The sequence below is a fragment of the Panthera pardus genome, unplaced genomic scaffold (genome assembly GCF_024362965.1).
Source record: "Panthera pardus isolate Hobbes unplaced genomic scaffold, ASM2436296v1 HiC_scaffold_6, whole genome shotgun sequence".
NCBI classification, from domain to species: domain Eukaryota; kingdom Metazoa; phylum Chordata; class Mammalia; order Carnivora; family Felidae; genus Panthera; species Panthera pardus.
The window spans coordinates 65,155,357-65,169,731 of record NW_026526991.1 but is presented as its reverse complement, the minus strand read 5'-3'; the positions used below and the strand labels follow the sequence as shown (position 1 = coordinate 65,169,731).

Genomic DNA, 14,375 nt, shown 5'->3' with positions numbered 1-14,375 from the left:
ACGTGTGGCCAGCAGAGAGCACTAGTGTCCCATGACAGGCCAGCCTCCCTTTGTGTGGTTGGAGCCCACCCAGCCCGGTTCCCCTTCCCCAAGCTTTTGCCCTCACCTCCCCCAAGCAGGGGGCATCTCCATGCAGCCTCCTTTCTGTCTCCACGGTTCAGGTCAGGCCAAATGGCCACCCTAGTCCCCCACACTCACAAAAAGGAGACAGAGTCAGGCCTGGTGCTTCAAGCCTTTGTTGAGAAAGAAGGTCTGGGATTTATGTACACGGGAGAAGGGAGGTGGTACATGTACAAAAAGAAGTGGCTCCCTGTATTCCCCTCCAGGGGCTGAGAAGAAACTGGCAGGAGACTGAGAAAATAGCTAAGACCACCATGTCCCCTATCCCCTGCCAAAAAAACAAAACAAAACAAAAAAAACCAAAAAACAAAAAAAAAACCAAAACCCTTGCTGTGGAAAGGAAGTGAGGATGCTGATATCACACCCTTTCTCTAGCTATCCTGGGGTTGGGGCTGGGAAAACCTCTACCCTTCTGCCCACCTCGACAAGAACAGAGTCAGCCTAGAGTGGAAAGGGTCAAGGGCAGTAAGTGTGGCATGGCATCTCTCCTCTACCCTTATCACCGGGGCACAGCTGGGTGGGGCCCAGGCTTAGGTGGGCCTTGCTCCTGGTAAAATATGATCTGTGACTGGAAGGGTACTGGAGCTCCCTAAGTCTGGATACTTCCAGACCACAGCTGACCACAGAGCTGCAAAATGGAAGGGGAAAAACAGAAGGAATAGTCGCTTTCTCCTTTTGTCCCTCTGGCCTAGTGACAGAGGGCCTATGGGCCCCTGTATAGGCTAAGGCTGGAAATGATTTTTCCCAGCCCTGAGCTGACCATTGGTGACCTTTTAGGAAAAGAAGACCCTGGGGGCAAAGTGCAGTACTAGAGGCACCAGGGGAGTGTCAGGCCCAGTGCCCACACTGACATCAGGCACGCGCAGCTCTGAGCGCTGGGGTAGACGCTGGGTTGAAAGCAGCATAGCTCTCTGCTGCACCCTCAGCCAATTCCAGGGCTCCAGGTCCACGGATTGGACTTGCAGGACTCTGGGAGTTGAAGTGCTTCTGCCACCAAGAGGGCCTTAGTGGGGGCCTGGAGCCCGAGGGGGGCCGTTGGGTGGTGCGGCACTCCTGGCTTGGTGGCGAACGACAATGGGCTGGCGGTGGAGGCCTGTGGGGAAAATGAAGGCCTGTGAACAGGCAGGGAGGCTGGGCCAGGCCCGCCGTCTGTAGGAACAGTCCCTTCAGGAGCAGCCCCACAGGCAGGGCCAAAGAAGAGCCAGCTATGAGGCCGATGAGGGAGAAGCTTAAAGGAGGGTAGAGAGGATAGTCAGAGACACTGCTGGGGCTCTGCATTTTCAGAAGACCAGGTGGGGGTGACTAGAGGCCACTGGGCAGTAGTAGAAACAAAGTAGACTCAACAATAGCCAGAAGCTGGGGAGAGACCCCAGGTAGACCAAATATCGGGGAACAGATCAAGGGACATCTGATACGCCCTGGGCAGAAGCTACTGCCAGAGCTTTTATGATGGGGATGGAGAGGCACAGGTCACAAAGGATACCAGGGCCCAGGAATGGAGCCTCAGCAATGAGAGGTGGTGGCCTGGTCCTGCCTGCTCTGGAAACTCCCTGCCCCTTGGGTCTTAGTAGAAGCCAGGACAGCATTAGTCGGGGAGAGAATACTTCCCTGAGGGCACATGCAAGGGATAAGCCATGGTTCTCAGAGCATGGGGCATGCAAGTAGAGAAGTATGTGCCCCCATCACCACGAGGCTGCCAGAGGATGGTTCCAAGTCATGCAGGGGAGGAGGTGCCTGTGGGCCCAGCAGGAGTCCTGGGAGGTGGGCATGCAGAGGGGACAGCTGCGGTGCCCAGTACCTGTCAAGGGCCCCAGCCTTGGGGGTTAACAGTTTGACTCATCATGGTGGGCTGCATCGCAGAAGAAGCGTGAGCCCCGCTTGGCAGTACGGGCCGTGAAAGGGACACTCTTCAGCACTGCGGCCCAGGAAAGAGACACAGTGGTCAGGCCTCATGGGGATGGGATGGGAGGAGGGCCCAAAAGGGTAGGGTTGGAGTTTGGGAGCTGGGCCTAGTGGCCACACCCAAGGGAAGGACAAGGGCCCCACCTGTAATGATGTCTTCAATGGTACCGTCCTTCCCTTCGTAAACAGGCCGATGCTCCTTGGCCTGGCGCCTCCTCAACTCTGCAATTAGCTCCTGCTGTTGCCACTTGTTCCGCTGGGAGGGGGTCTAGGGCCAAGCATTTGAAGGGGAAGGGAGTCATCACTAACCTACCATGGGGCTGATTCCTGCCCCTAGATGCAGTCTGAAGATGCCCTTGATTTGGGTACAGCAGCCCCCTCCTCATCATTGCCTAGGAATCCCTCCCAAAGCCCCTCTCCCCATCCCTTCGGACTCCAGCCTCACACCCTCTGGGTGGTCTCTGGGCTCCAGTTTTCCACCTCTCAAACTCTCTCCCCACCCCCTCCTAATCCTTTGCTCTGCTCTCCAGGCCCCAGCTCTTGGTCCCACCCACCTTGGCATCCAGTTTCTTGGCTTCCTGAGCCAGCTGCTTCTCCCGCATTACCTCCTCCTGCTTCTTTCTAGCTTCGTTCTCTTGTTCTGCTTCCTAAGAACCATGGGGGGTTGGGGGGGTGGTGGTGAGGCTCACACAGGCTGTGAGGGGAGGGGCTGACACTGAGGGTGGAGAATGGGTGGCAGTGGGGCCAGCAACCCCAGGTGGCCACCCTCTGGAGGGGCACTTCCTGCCCTGAACAATGACAGGAAGGGCCTGGGCCCCCACCCTGCCCACCCGTTCACAGCTGAGAGGCCTGTGGCCAGCTTCCATCGCTCCCTCCCAGGACTCCGAGGACTTGGATCCCAGCCTTCCCTCCCCCTACCAGTTTTCTTGCAGCCAAACTCCTTTTTAAAAGCCTTTCTTCCGCTCACCTTGTAAGAACGAATGAATCGGACAAATACCGGGAAGAATACAGAAGGGGGTGTGGTCTTGGGACTCTCACCGAAGTAGCGCACAACTGCATTGTAGGCCTCCTGGGGAAGGGGTGGACAGAAGGGATCAGGCTGGCAGAGGAGAAGCCCGGCTCCCCGCTGGGGACAGGAGGCTCACAGAAAGCAGTGCTCAGGGACAAAGGAGGAAAACCAGCATCCCCCAGCCCTGTGGGATGGAAGAGAACTCAGGGCTCCCAAAGCTCCTTAGAATATGTCCCCGGGGGCAGCTGTCTGCCCCCGCACCCCGGCCTCTGCCATGCCTCTTCTCCACCACATACAGACACCCAACTGTGTGGTAAAAGTTCTTTGGTTCGAGAACCAGAACAAAGTTCACCTGGAGGGACACAGTGCCTCCGCCCTGGCCGCTCCCACCCGCCTCCACCTTTTGCCCACCTCAGCCGTCTTGGCATCACGCTGGAGCTTGTCCAGTTTGCCTTCGTTGGTGCTGAGGAAGTTCCGAAGGACACTGTTGTCATGTATGCTGCACTCCCGCCGAATCAGCTCCATGCCACGGCCCAGCTCCTTCACATCTAGCAGCACGTTCTCCAGGGACACTGTGGTCACCAGAGCCTGGGCTGAGGCCTACCCAGGGGCCAACATGCCCATCTCCCAGCCCAGGGCTACACAGAACTCTGTCCACGCAACCCCCCGACCCCCACCCTACACCCTGCAGCAAGCAGGTTCTCCTGCCTCTGCTTCCAGGTTAGAAGGGCACACCCAGCTACCAGGGCTCTCACAGGCAAGGAAAAGGAATGGGGGCTATGAGCTCATGACCCCAAAGAGCAAGGCAGCACAGGAAAGCAAGCCAGAGAGACTGCTGGTCTCCAAGATGGAGCTGCCTCAAGCCCACCTCAGTTTTCATGAGTGGGGCAGAAATGACAGCTGCCTTATGTCTGTGGGGCTTTATAGTTTTTCTATAAATGGAGAAAATGCAGTCTCCAGGGCCAGCACGAGGGAGCTGGGAATGAAGAGCCACCTCTGCCTTCCTCTGCCTACTCCCATGGCACCCAAATGGGAAGGGCTGGGCTAGGCGGGTGCCTGCAGAAAGGCTCCCTTGGGGGTGGCCCCTACCCATGGCCCCAGCGGAAAGCTTTGAAGTGGCCAGAAGGGAGATAACAAAGGCCAGAAACAAAGGACCCAAGCGTTCCCTCTCCTAAGCTTCCTGGGATTGTCCTGGCCTAGACACGAGAGCAGGCTCGCTGGGCCAAGCTCCCCTTACCTGCTGCAGCCTTCTCCACAAAGTGTAGCTCATGCCAGAAGTTGGCCAGGTCTGGGTACTTCTCCTTCACTGTCAATGCGATGAAATGCAGCAGTGTCATCTTCCTGTCAGTGGACTTGGTATCCAGCAGCTGAGAGAGGGGGGCAGAGGGTGGTGAGAGAGGGCTGAGCACCATGGCTCCTCAGGCTTCCTGGCCCTGGGTTGTCCCCACCATCTTACCAGATCCAGGCTCTGGAGCTTGAAGCCGTACACAGCTCCTCGCTTGCTGCTGTTCATGTAGTTCCCTAGTGCAAGTATGATCTATCCAAAAGATGCATGAGAGGAGGTCAGGCCATGCCCCGCGGGCTCCTTCCTCCACCCAGGCCCCAGGCCCACCGGTGCCTGCATCCACAACATCTCCTCACCTCCAACATCTGCTTCAGCTTCTGTGAGGACTTGACAGAGGCAGAGGCTGCAATGATGGCATTGAGTTGCTGGAAGGAAGATGAAGAGCTGCGTGAGCCTAGGCCGGGGGGCGGGGGGGGGGGGGGGGATGGTGGGCAAAGTCTGAGAGGGGCTGGTGGGGATGGACTGACAGGGCAGGGGAGGGGACTGGCAGGTGGAGGGGTAGCCGCAGATGACCCCGACTGGGCCAGAGGATATACCGGTGTGAGCATCTGCAGGTTGTCTTGGAAGTTGCCCAGGAAGGCCATGCCAGCCATCCTCTGGGTTAGCCGCTCCACCTTGCTGAAGAGCAGCATGAAGCGGTCCTCGGCCGCCAGCTCCTCCAGGGGCTGCCGCTCCCGCTCGTATTGCCGCAGAAGCTTCACCTCAGCCTCTGTGGGCAGGAAGCGCATCAGGCACTCCACGAAGTCCACTGGTAGGGTCTGTAGGTCAAACCTGTGCAGGAGGAAGGAGTTTAGTTCAGGTCTTGCATTTGCCCATTACCCATCATCCCTTTTTTCTCCAGCTCCTAGAGGGACTGCCGGTGGAGTCGGTGAGCAGGATGCAGCCAGAGGCCTAGAGGGCCTATTGCCTCATCTATCAGTGCGTGAGTAACATCCTAGGTGAACAGTCCATGGCCTGGTTTAAAACCCCTCAGCGCCCTCCCTCTACCCTTAGGGAGAAATCTTAATACCTGAGTGTGGCTTATGAGGCTCAGCCTGCAAGACTTCTGCCCACCTGTCTCTACCCTGTCTCTTCAACTCCCTTCCTATGCTGAAGTCATAGTCAATTTTCAGTACCTAGGGCACCAAGCTTCTCCCTCCAGGCACTGAAATGGACTTCCTATACTTCCTCACCTCCTCTGGGAAGCCTTCCTGAATCACCAAGCTCAGCTACCTGGCCTGCCCTGTTCCCCCAAAGCTGCCTGTACCTCTGCCACCTAGGTGGTTATCACCCACGCTATTGAACTGTTCTGCCTAGACTGGCAGCAACTTGAGTGAAGGTTTGCGCTGAATGCCCAGCACCTCACACGGTGCCTGGCACACAGCACAAATATACTAAGTTCTGGCCAAGCCAGTGAATGACTGAAGGACGGGAGACACTTCTGTCGACGCCCTGGAATCCAGGGAAAGCCAGGATAGTAGGTGGAGAACTGGATTGCCAACTGGCTGGGGACCAGGGCGAGGTCAGTGGGAGCCTCACGTGTGGATGGCCCTGCAGATCTCCTCGGCCGAGCGGCCAGCCTTGCGTAGAGTGATGGCTAGGTTCTTGGCACGATTGGCTTCCAACAGGGTCACCTTGCTGGCGGCCTTTTGCGCTGTCTTGTTCTTAGAGCAGATGAGATCAAGGGCAGGGCCCTGGGCTTTCGTCTTGAACAGTTCTTCAAATTTGTCCAGGTCCAGATCCTGGCAGGAGTGGACAAGAAGGGACAATGCGGTCACCTCATTCTACTAAAGGGCCCCTGGCAGCACGCCCAGTGTCCATCAGCTCTGGTTCACGGAGGCCTGATTCTAAGGGTGTTTCTAAGGCCAGGAGATCTGGCTAACAGCATGATCTAGTCCCCAGCCCTCAACCCCACCCCTGAGGGCTCCAGGCCCTGCTACCTCCAAGATCTTCTCATCATCAAGTTCACTGAAGACAGTGCCGCTGATCTGGTTGGGTTTCAGTGCTGTCCAGTTGAAGACAGGCAGCCGGAACTTGGTCTTGATAGGTTTCTTGATACGAATGGCTAATTTGGAAGGAGGTTCAGTGAGGCTGGGGCCAAGGACACTCTGTCTCCCTCCCCACTAGCCCTGCCCAGAGTCCTGGGGACACTCACCTGACAGGCCTACTGTCAACACCACAGAGGGAGCAGCGCCAGGGAGAGGTGGGGCTGGGGGACACTTGTCTGGGGAAAAACAAATGCCACAGTGACCCACGGTCCAAAAGCCTCTTTAGAGACGCCCTCCCCAGTGCTGCCCAACCTGTCTTCAAAGCCTCTTGGGGAAAGAGGATGCGTGAACTCCCTGCCCCTCTGGCTCCCAGGGGTCCTAACTCTGGTAGGGCAGGTCTCACTAGCCTCTGGCTCCCTGTCTTCTGCTCTGGTCTAAGCCCTCTCTTTGGCTTTCCACAGAGGAATCAGGAGCAACACCTTCATAATCCTTAAAACAGACCCACGTCCACCCTTGGACACCCCCTGCCCAGTAACTTGAGCCTCCCTCAGATTCTTGCCCTCCCTCAACCCTCCCCCACCTGACTTCACGTCCTTCTACCCACATCCCCGGCTTCTCCCTAAGGGAGGCACTATGGGCCCAGGTTTTGGTCTGGCCCCAAGATGAGGCTGCCCTTCAGACCTTCAGGACTCCTAGGGTTCTCCTCACCTGGTAATGGGGGTGGTGGAGGGGGCAGGGGAGGAGCTGGCGGTGGAGGCAGAGGCAGGGACTCCTCAGGTGGTGGGGCTGGAGCCAGAAGGTCCAGGTCGGAGGGCAGCATGCCCTCACTCAGCTCTGCAGGGCCTACCCGGGCCAGGGCCTCACTGCCCACTGACTCCAGGCCCCGGGCCCCGGGCTCTAAGTGGCATCTGCGCTGGAAGGCCTCCTCCTTCTCTTTAATGAGCCGCCTCAGGGTGTGTACCTGGTGGCTCGTGTTCTCGTAAGTCTCCTATCGGGAGACAGCACCATTAAGGAAAGCATAAGTGGAAGGCACACGCAGCAGTCATTGCCCCTACCCAGGTCTCTCAGCTAGGGTCTCTGGGAGGGTGCCCAGAGGCAGAGAGCAGCGGAAACCCAGGTGGGGGCTGGGGAGGCTGTTCCACAGAACAAGAGATGAGCAGAAGAGCCGTTGGCCCAGGTGGCACCTTCCAGTGCGCTTCCTCCCGGACCCAGCCTTAGTCTTGCTGGTTCCTCAAGGCCTGGGTCAGAAGCTGCTCCTATGTAAACCTCCCGGGCCCACCTCTAGCCTCCTGCCACACTGCCCTCAGCGCTCAGTTCCTCGATACTGCTCTCGTTGTACTTGGCCTTGTAGAACCACTCTGGTGGCAGCCCCCTGTGGACAAGAGCCTGCCCTAGCCATCTCTGTATCCTCCGCATTCCCCAGGACGGCACTTTGGACTCTTAGCAGGGGCTTGGCAGATGTTGACCAAGCTCAGTAGAACCAATATAATCGTATCCCTCTGGAAGAAAAGGTAGGTTGGGGCATGACTCTGTAACAACAGGTGAGGTGAGGGGCAGAGAAGCGCTTAAATATGCTAAGCCTCTGGTCTCCTGACTTAGGATACCTGGTGGCTAGCACATGGGCTACTCGGCCCTCTCATCACACAGGGCCCCACCTGCTCCCACCCTCCTCTGTGTGTGTCTGGCCCACTTTGGATTCAGTTTCCCTCTCCAACTAAAAATTAGGGTGAAATCATCAGCCCACCCTCATGTGAATGCCTCAAGTGTGAATCAAGATCTGGATTTTCAAAGACACGAAAATCTCAAGAAAGAAACGCCAAATAAAAAAACCACAATTTTCAGGGGTGCCTGGGTGGCTCAGTCAGTTGAGCGTCCGACTTCGGCTCAGGTCATGATCTCACAGTTTGTGAGTTCGAGCCCCACATCAGGTTCTGTGCTGACAGCTCAGAGCCTGGAGCCTGCTTCAGATTCTGTGTCTCCCTCTCTCTCTGCCCCACCCTGCTGGCACTCTGTGTCTTTCGATCTCAAAAATAAATAAACATCAAAAAAATAATTTAAAAAAATTACAATTGTCAGATGCACTTCATATAATAGGATGCAGCTAGCTATATGAAAGAGCAAAGAGATAAAAAATAAATTGATAGGAAAAATATCAAAAAGAAAGAAAAAAGAAAGGAAGGAAGGAAGGGAGAAGGAGAGAGAAAGAAAAGCCAGATCCCCAGGCCCTGGCACCCAGTACCCGTCAAAGACTGCCTTCTCCAGATTACTTGGTACCTTGATGCTCTCTAGTTCCTTTTCCCGCTGCAGCAGCTGCTTCTCTAGCTCTGCCACACGCATCATGTTCTCGTTCTCTAGGTCCAGAAGCTTCTCCGTGAGCTACAGGATGGGAAGGGTAGATTTGGCGCTGACCCTAAAGCCTGGGTACTTTTTTATCTCAGTCAGGACCTGAGCCCGACCCCTGTACCCCTCTACTCCTAAGGCAGCGTGGCCCAGTGACTTCCCTACATCACTCCTATGGGCCCAGGGTCTGAGACCACCTGAAATAGACCACATCTGACTCTCTCAAGCCTGAGGCCACCCCACGCCCAGTCCTGGAGGTCCGTGTGTGTTCGAATCTGTGGATGATCCAGGGCCTGAGTCAGAGCATGCTGAGTTCCAAGGCTTCCCTGGGACTCAATCTCGAGGCAAGTGGGTCAGGTCAAGATTCCTGGAACTGAGATGTCCCCTTCCTCTCCCCTCCCTCAACAGTGGTCCTGGCAGCAAAAAAAGACTACTTACATGGGAAACATGTTCTTCCAGCTCCTCCACCTTCTCCAGGGCCACGTTCTTGGTCTCAGCATCCTCCAACAAACCTCCCACATCAAACACATTGTCCAGGTATGCCTGGATCTGCACCTGCAGCTTCTCACTCTCTGTGTGCCTTGACTTCTGGAAAAAACAGAGAGAGTAGTAGTTGGGGGAGCCTCCTGAGAGAGACTCAGTCCTTACCACCCTCTATGACCACTTTCTAGAGCATAAGACCCAAGGAGTTCCTCTGCACCCATGTCACATTCTCACCCAGTGGAGCTGCCTAATTGGAGAGCCCTGTGCAGGAGGGCCTGAGACCCAGGCCTCAGAAGACAGGCAGGGTTCCAGGAGCATCCGTGACTAGGCTCTTGTAAAAGAAAAAATCCTTTGTGATGTGACTAAGCTGGTCCTCTGCCCCCCCAGCTCCTCACCTGTGAGGACTCTGGCCCAGCTCACCTGCAGGAACTCCTCCAGCCCCAGCTTGGTAAACTCATACTGCAGGTGGACCCGGAAGTTCATATCCTCTACTGAGTGCACCACGATGTTGATAAACTGCATGCATGCCACCTGGAGAAGCAGCCCAGAGGGTCAGAGGCAGGAAGGGAAAGGAGAGATGGAAGAGCCAGGGTGTTAGAATCAGTATCATCTGGTGGATAATCAAAAGGAGTGAATAGGGGCACCTGCGTGGCTCAGTCAGTTAAGCTCCCAACTCTTGGTTTTGGCTCAGGTCGAGATCTCACAGTTCGTGAGATTGAGCCCCACGTTGGGATTCTCTCTCTCCCTCTCTTTCTGCCCCTCCCCCACTCATGCACACTCTCTCTCTCGTAAAATAAGTAAACGAACTTAAAAAAAAGGAGTGAATAAAAAAATTGAGTCTTTCTGGGAATAATGAGTATTTTAACTTAAAAATATCAAACTTAATATTCAGTTTATGAAGACAAGTAAATTACACGAGAAATAGATGGAAATGAAGATGCAACTTATTTCTTTTGTACATCAGCAGGTATTTCTTGAGACAACACTACTTAACTAAAGACCCCGTGCAAGGTCACAAAAGGGGGCAAAGGAGGTAGACCCAAGACACAAAAATGACATTTCCCTGACATTTCTAAAAGCTCTCTAGGGTAGGTGAGTGGACAAGGAGCATTTACTGAGTAGAGAGAATCCTTCTAGGTTCAACACAGAATATCAAGATATGCTGTTGGCCTGGCCTCGTTCTCCAGGAGCATGGGACCTGCTGGGCATGTGCCTGACCCAGGCTCAGTTCCTCACCATGAAGTCGATGTTGCTATCCTCATTCCGGAAATACTCCATCAGCTTCTCAAAGCGGTGCAGCTCCTTGCATACCTGAACAAACAAATTTTCTCAGTGAAAAGATCTATCCCACGCAGAACTTAAGCCCTTGAGCCCTGGCTCCCAGGAACATCATGGCAGAGGGACTGACTGGTTAGTCAGTCAGACTAAGCTGAACTACAACTCTTTCTGTGCAAGGGGCCATTGGGACACTTAGAAGAAAGCCCGTAAGTTTAACAAACTTGTCAGGCAGAAGAAAGCCCGGGACCTGGCATCTGCCCGGGGTCCCTGATCCCCACATCAACTTGCTGAGGGAACCCAGTAAAGCCTGTGCCATTAATCAGGACTTTAGGTGCCTCTGGGGTAGGCCAAGAAGAAACACTGTTGGTCAGTTATTGAAGGAAGGAGGGAGGCAGGAGGAAGGTTGGAGGCCATGGCTGAGGCAGGAGGCTGAAGTCCGAGTAGGGACACAGGAGACTGGCAGGGTGCAGGAAAGCCCTGTGCTAAGAGGGGTCCAGAGACTCCTCTGAGCCTCTGGCTTCTAGGAGGAAGAGCTATTTCCTGGCTTGAACAATGGATGCTAGGGAAAAGGTCCAGAGAGGAGGAAGGGGTGGGGCCAGCAGCTGCAACTGGATGTCGAGGAATCCTACGTTCAAGCAGATGAGAGTTTCGCAGCCAGGGCCAGAGGCTGGGGAAATTCCAAGTAGGAGCTTCCTCTCCCCTCACCAATAACAGCCAATAACTCAGGAAGATCCTTGCTTGTCTTCTCCTCCCACCACAAACACATCTACCTTGGGTTCTACCGGTGGGTTCACCACCTCAAAGCCACCTGGGAAGCCTGTTAAAGCACAGGTACTCAGGCCTCCCAGGGGTCTGTAAGTTTAACAAGCTCTTCAGGTATCCTGATGCATGGCCAGGTTAGGGCCGCTGGACTACAGCCCTCAAATGAGGGCATCTTTAGCTGGCCATTCAGGAGCTGTCCTGCCATAAGATCTGCTAAGACTGAAGTTCTGTTTTTGGTAAAAAGAAAAGAAAAGAAGGAAAGACAAGGAAAAGAAAAGAAAAAAAAAAGAACAGGAAAAGAAAAGAGAAAAGGAAAGAAAAGGAAAAGAAAAGAAAAGAAAGAAGCAGTGGGACTGGCTGTTTAGCTAAGCACAAGATGTTAGAATCACTGGGATGTGTGAGATCACAGGAAAGGGTGCTTACCTACCTGGCTCCCCACCTCCTCACCAAACACGCACACACACACACACACACACACACACACACAACACACACACACACACACACACACACACACACACACACACACACACAGATGCAGGAGACTGACCTCTTTGAAATTGTCAAAGGCAGCAAGAATGATTTCGTGACCTCCCCGCACCAAACACACGGCTGCCAAGAGCTCCAAGACAAGGGCTTTGGTCCTAAGGGATGAAGAAAAACAATGAACACCCTAGCTCCCCACCCTAGCCACCATACAGTTCACTTCTACAACTAGGTGAGTCCCTTCAGAGAGTGGAGACAGCCTCAGAAGTGAGGGGAGTGGGTTTTGGAAAGGAAGCAGAGGAAGGAAGTCTTGCCCCTCACTAAGCTGTGCAGACCAGAGGGAAGCCAGGGACACTCCTTCTCCTTAAGCTGAAGTGAGGGAGCCGAACCAAGGCACTGACCAGGGCCACAGGACTTGAAAGCCAGGCAGGACTTATAAGGGATAAGTGGAGCCCAAATCTCCAGAGCCCTGGGCACAGTGGGGAGGAAAGGGGAGTGAAGGAACTTACCTTGGATTCTTGTTGTTGAGACTGAGTGCAATCTCATTGACAGCATGGGGGTGGGACATGACCAGGTTGAATCCATACTATAACAAGGGGAAAGGACAGAGGAAGGAAAACCTTGATGCTGAGGAAGGTATATCCCGGCTGGATCTCCTGGACTATAGGCCTGCCAGCAAATGTGTCTTTTTTTTTTCCTTTCTTTTTTTCAAAATCATCTTTTACAAGCTGGTGCCCTCCTAGCTCTTCTAGTTTGGCAGATGAGGCAGAACAGGCGGGGCATCCAAGGCTAGTGCTGCCCCTTTACCTGATAGTTCATGATGGCTCTGAGACAGAGGATACAGACGTGGACGTCATCCTTCTGGCTCACCAGGCGGGAGTTCTTCAGGGCCCTGCGCCCAGGGAGAGTGCTATACCTGGGGAAGAGGGGGCTGCTGGTGAAGGGTCTAGGAGCGCTCACCATCACCCCGACAACAGCAGCACAAAAGGGGGACAGGAGACCTTGACCCAACAGCCTAGAGAGTGGGGGACGGAGGAAGGGGACAGGGTGTTCAGCTGTTTTCATCTCTCTGCAATAGGCCTTTGTGAGTAAATATCCAGGATCCCAACTTTATAATCAGTGCCCAAACCATCCTGAGCCCAGGGGCCCTCCAAAGTACAACAGTAGATGTGCAGGCTTTTCTAGTCCTCCAGATGGATCCAGGGAGACATTTATCCCTGCCTTCCCTCCTCCTCCTTCCAGTCGCTGCATCTTCCACAAATTCCCTGGGGCAGGAGCATCTTGGCTCCCATCCCACTTCTACGTCCCGGAAAGGGCAGAGCAGACCCCAAAGGCAATAGGAGGGCTGGGGGCTACATCTGGCTTTGCCCCAATGATGTTTCATGAAAGAAAGAGGAAGCACAAATGGTAGCTGCTCACGCAGGACTAGAATGATGAGCAGAGTCAGAAGGACAAAACCCAAAGGAGACCAGGAGAAAAGCATGGCCACAAGAGGGACAGAGACCACAGAAAGGGCCACAGGGCCCAAAGGAAAGCCTCCCTATGTAGGAGGGGCTCTGAAAAGTCATCCGGTCTGTCCACCTGCCTCTGGGCAGGAAGTCTGTTAAAATACTGCAAAAAAAATGAACACAAGGCAGCCTTGGAGAGAAAAGTCCTAAAGGAAGAAGTGAAGGGAAGGTGAGCAGCAGGTAGGTTGTCTGGGAGCTGGTCTCGGAGCAGCTGATGGGGCAGAAAGCAGAGCCAGAGGGAAACAGACATGAGGGCAGGAACTGATCACCCAGTGAAGACCAGGGAGCTGGGTGAGGGACAGTCTTGCCCAAGAGGCTGGGAGGAAGGGCAGAGTGAAAAAGAGGAATGGAGGGGGCCCCTAGGAGGGGAGTGCGGAGAGGGGAGAGCTGGAACCCCAGATGGGGTGGGCACAGCCGAGGGTGATGTACTTACCCAGGACAGATTGCTGGGCAGAATCAAGGAGACAGAGAGGACAGACCAGAGACAGACTGGCAGGCAGAGGGCAAGAGAGCTGAGCCTGGAAGCAAGAGTGGAGGGAGGAGCAATGAGCACTCACCGCTGTCACCCACGACCTGGACTGGGGGCTAGGATGGGAGGCAGGCGGGCAGAGCGAGAGCACACATACCGGAGCACAGACTGGCGCGCAGAGCGAGCGAGGCTGTTGGTGAAGGGGGCTGACAGGGCGCTGGGTGGCTGCAGGTCCTCGATTGACCTGCTCCAGGACCGGAGCTTGTCAAATGCGCCATCGTCACCACTCTCCAGACCCTCAAAGTCAAACCTGGAGCAGGAAAGGACACACAAGCGCACGTACAGGAGAAATTCAGTGCTAAGCCCCCTGGCAAGCCCACCTCCCCCCACTTAGACCTCTAGGGCAATGAAAAGCAAAGAGGGCAAGAAGAGCAAGCAGAGTTGGGCAGCAGAGACCCAACTCTGGTCAGGAGAGCCACCAACACAGGACAAGGGCAGTACAGGCACAGGCAGCAACCAGGAGGAGGGCCGGAGGACATGGGAAGGCTGATGCAGGTGAGCTGCGGCTCCCCACTGGCCGGGCAACTCCAGGAGTGACCTCTTCCTGGGCCCAAAGGGACCCAGGGAGCTGGCAGTCTTTCTGCACTCCTGGCCTTAGACAGGACATCCCAGAGAAGCTGTGGCTCCCCATGGAGAAGCTGCCCTG

At 55.0% G+C, this 14,375-nt stretch overlaps 1 protein-coding gene across 7 annotated transcripts in view; it reads right to left on the bottom strand.

Annotated features, from left to right (window-relative positions):
* Positions 1-220: 220 nt before the first annotated feature.
* Positions 221-14,375, bottom strand: part of FMNL3 (formin like 3) — a 53,846-nt gene continuing 39,691 nt past the window's right edge. For 2 of the 7 annotated variants that reach the window (XM_019419268.2, XM_019419264.2), the window contains exons 6-27: positions 13,827-13,979; positions 12,500-12,608; positions 12,202-12,278; positions 11,757-11,850; positions 10,403-10,477; positions 9,587-9,697; positions 9,122-9,271; positions 8,618-8,719; positions 7,052-7,331; positions 6,511-6,579; positions 6,296-6,420; positions 5,895-6,097; positions 4,913-5,147; positions 4,673-4,741; positions 4,488-4,568; positions 4,269-4,398; positions 3,443-3,603; positions 2,990-3,091; positions 2,577-2,669; positions 2,167-2,290; positions 1,919-2,035; positions 221-1,213 (exon numbers count right to left, since the gene is read on the bottom strand). In XM_019419268.2, coding sequence (XP_019274813.1) covers positions 1,944-2,035; positions 2,167-2,290; positions 2,577-2,669; positions 2,990-3,091; positions 3,443-3,603; positions 4,269-4,398; positions 4,488-4,568; positions 4,673-4,741; positions 4,913-5,147; positions 5,895-6,097; positions 6,296-6,420; positions 6,511-6,579; positions 7,052-7,331; positions 8,618-8,719; positions 9,122-9,271; positions 9,587-9,697; positions 10,403-10,477; positions 11,757-11,850; positions 12,202-12,278; positions 12,500-12,608; positions 13,827-13,979 — 2,635 coding nt within the window. In that variant the 3' untranslated portion in view covers positions 221-1,213; positions 1,919-1,943. The remainder of the gene's footprint in view (positions 1,214-1,918; positions 2,036-2,166; positions 2,291-2,576; positions 2,670-2,989; positions 3,092-3,442; positions 3,604-4,268; positions 4,399-4,487; positions 4,569-4,672; positions 4,742-4,912; positions 5,148-5,894; positions 6,098-6,295; positions 6,421-6,510; positions 6,580-7,051; positions 7,332-8,617; positions 8,720-9,121; positions 9,272-9,586; positions 9,698-10,402; positions 10,478-11,756; positions 11,851-12,201; positions 12,279-12,499; positions 12,609-13,826; positions 13,980-14,375) is intronic. The other 5 variants (XM_019419270.2, XM_019419266.2, XM_019419265.2 and 2 more) reach the window with 4 other exon arrangements.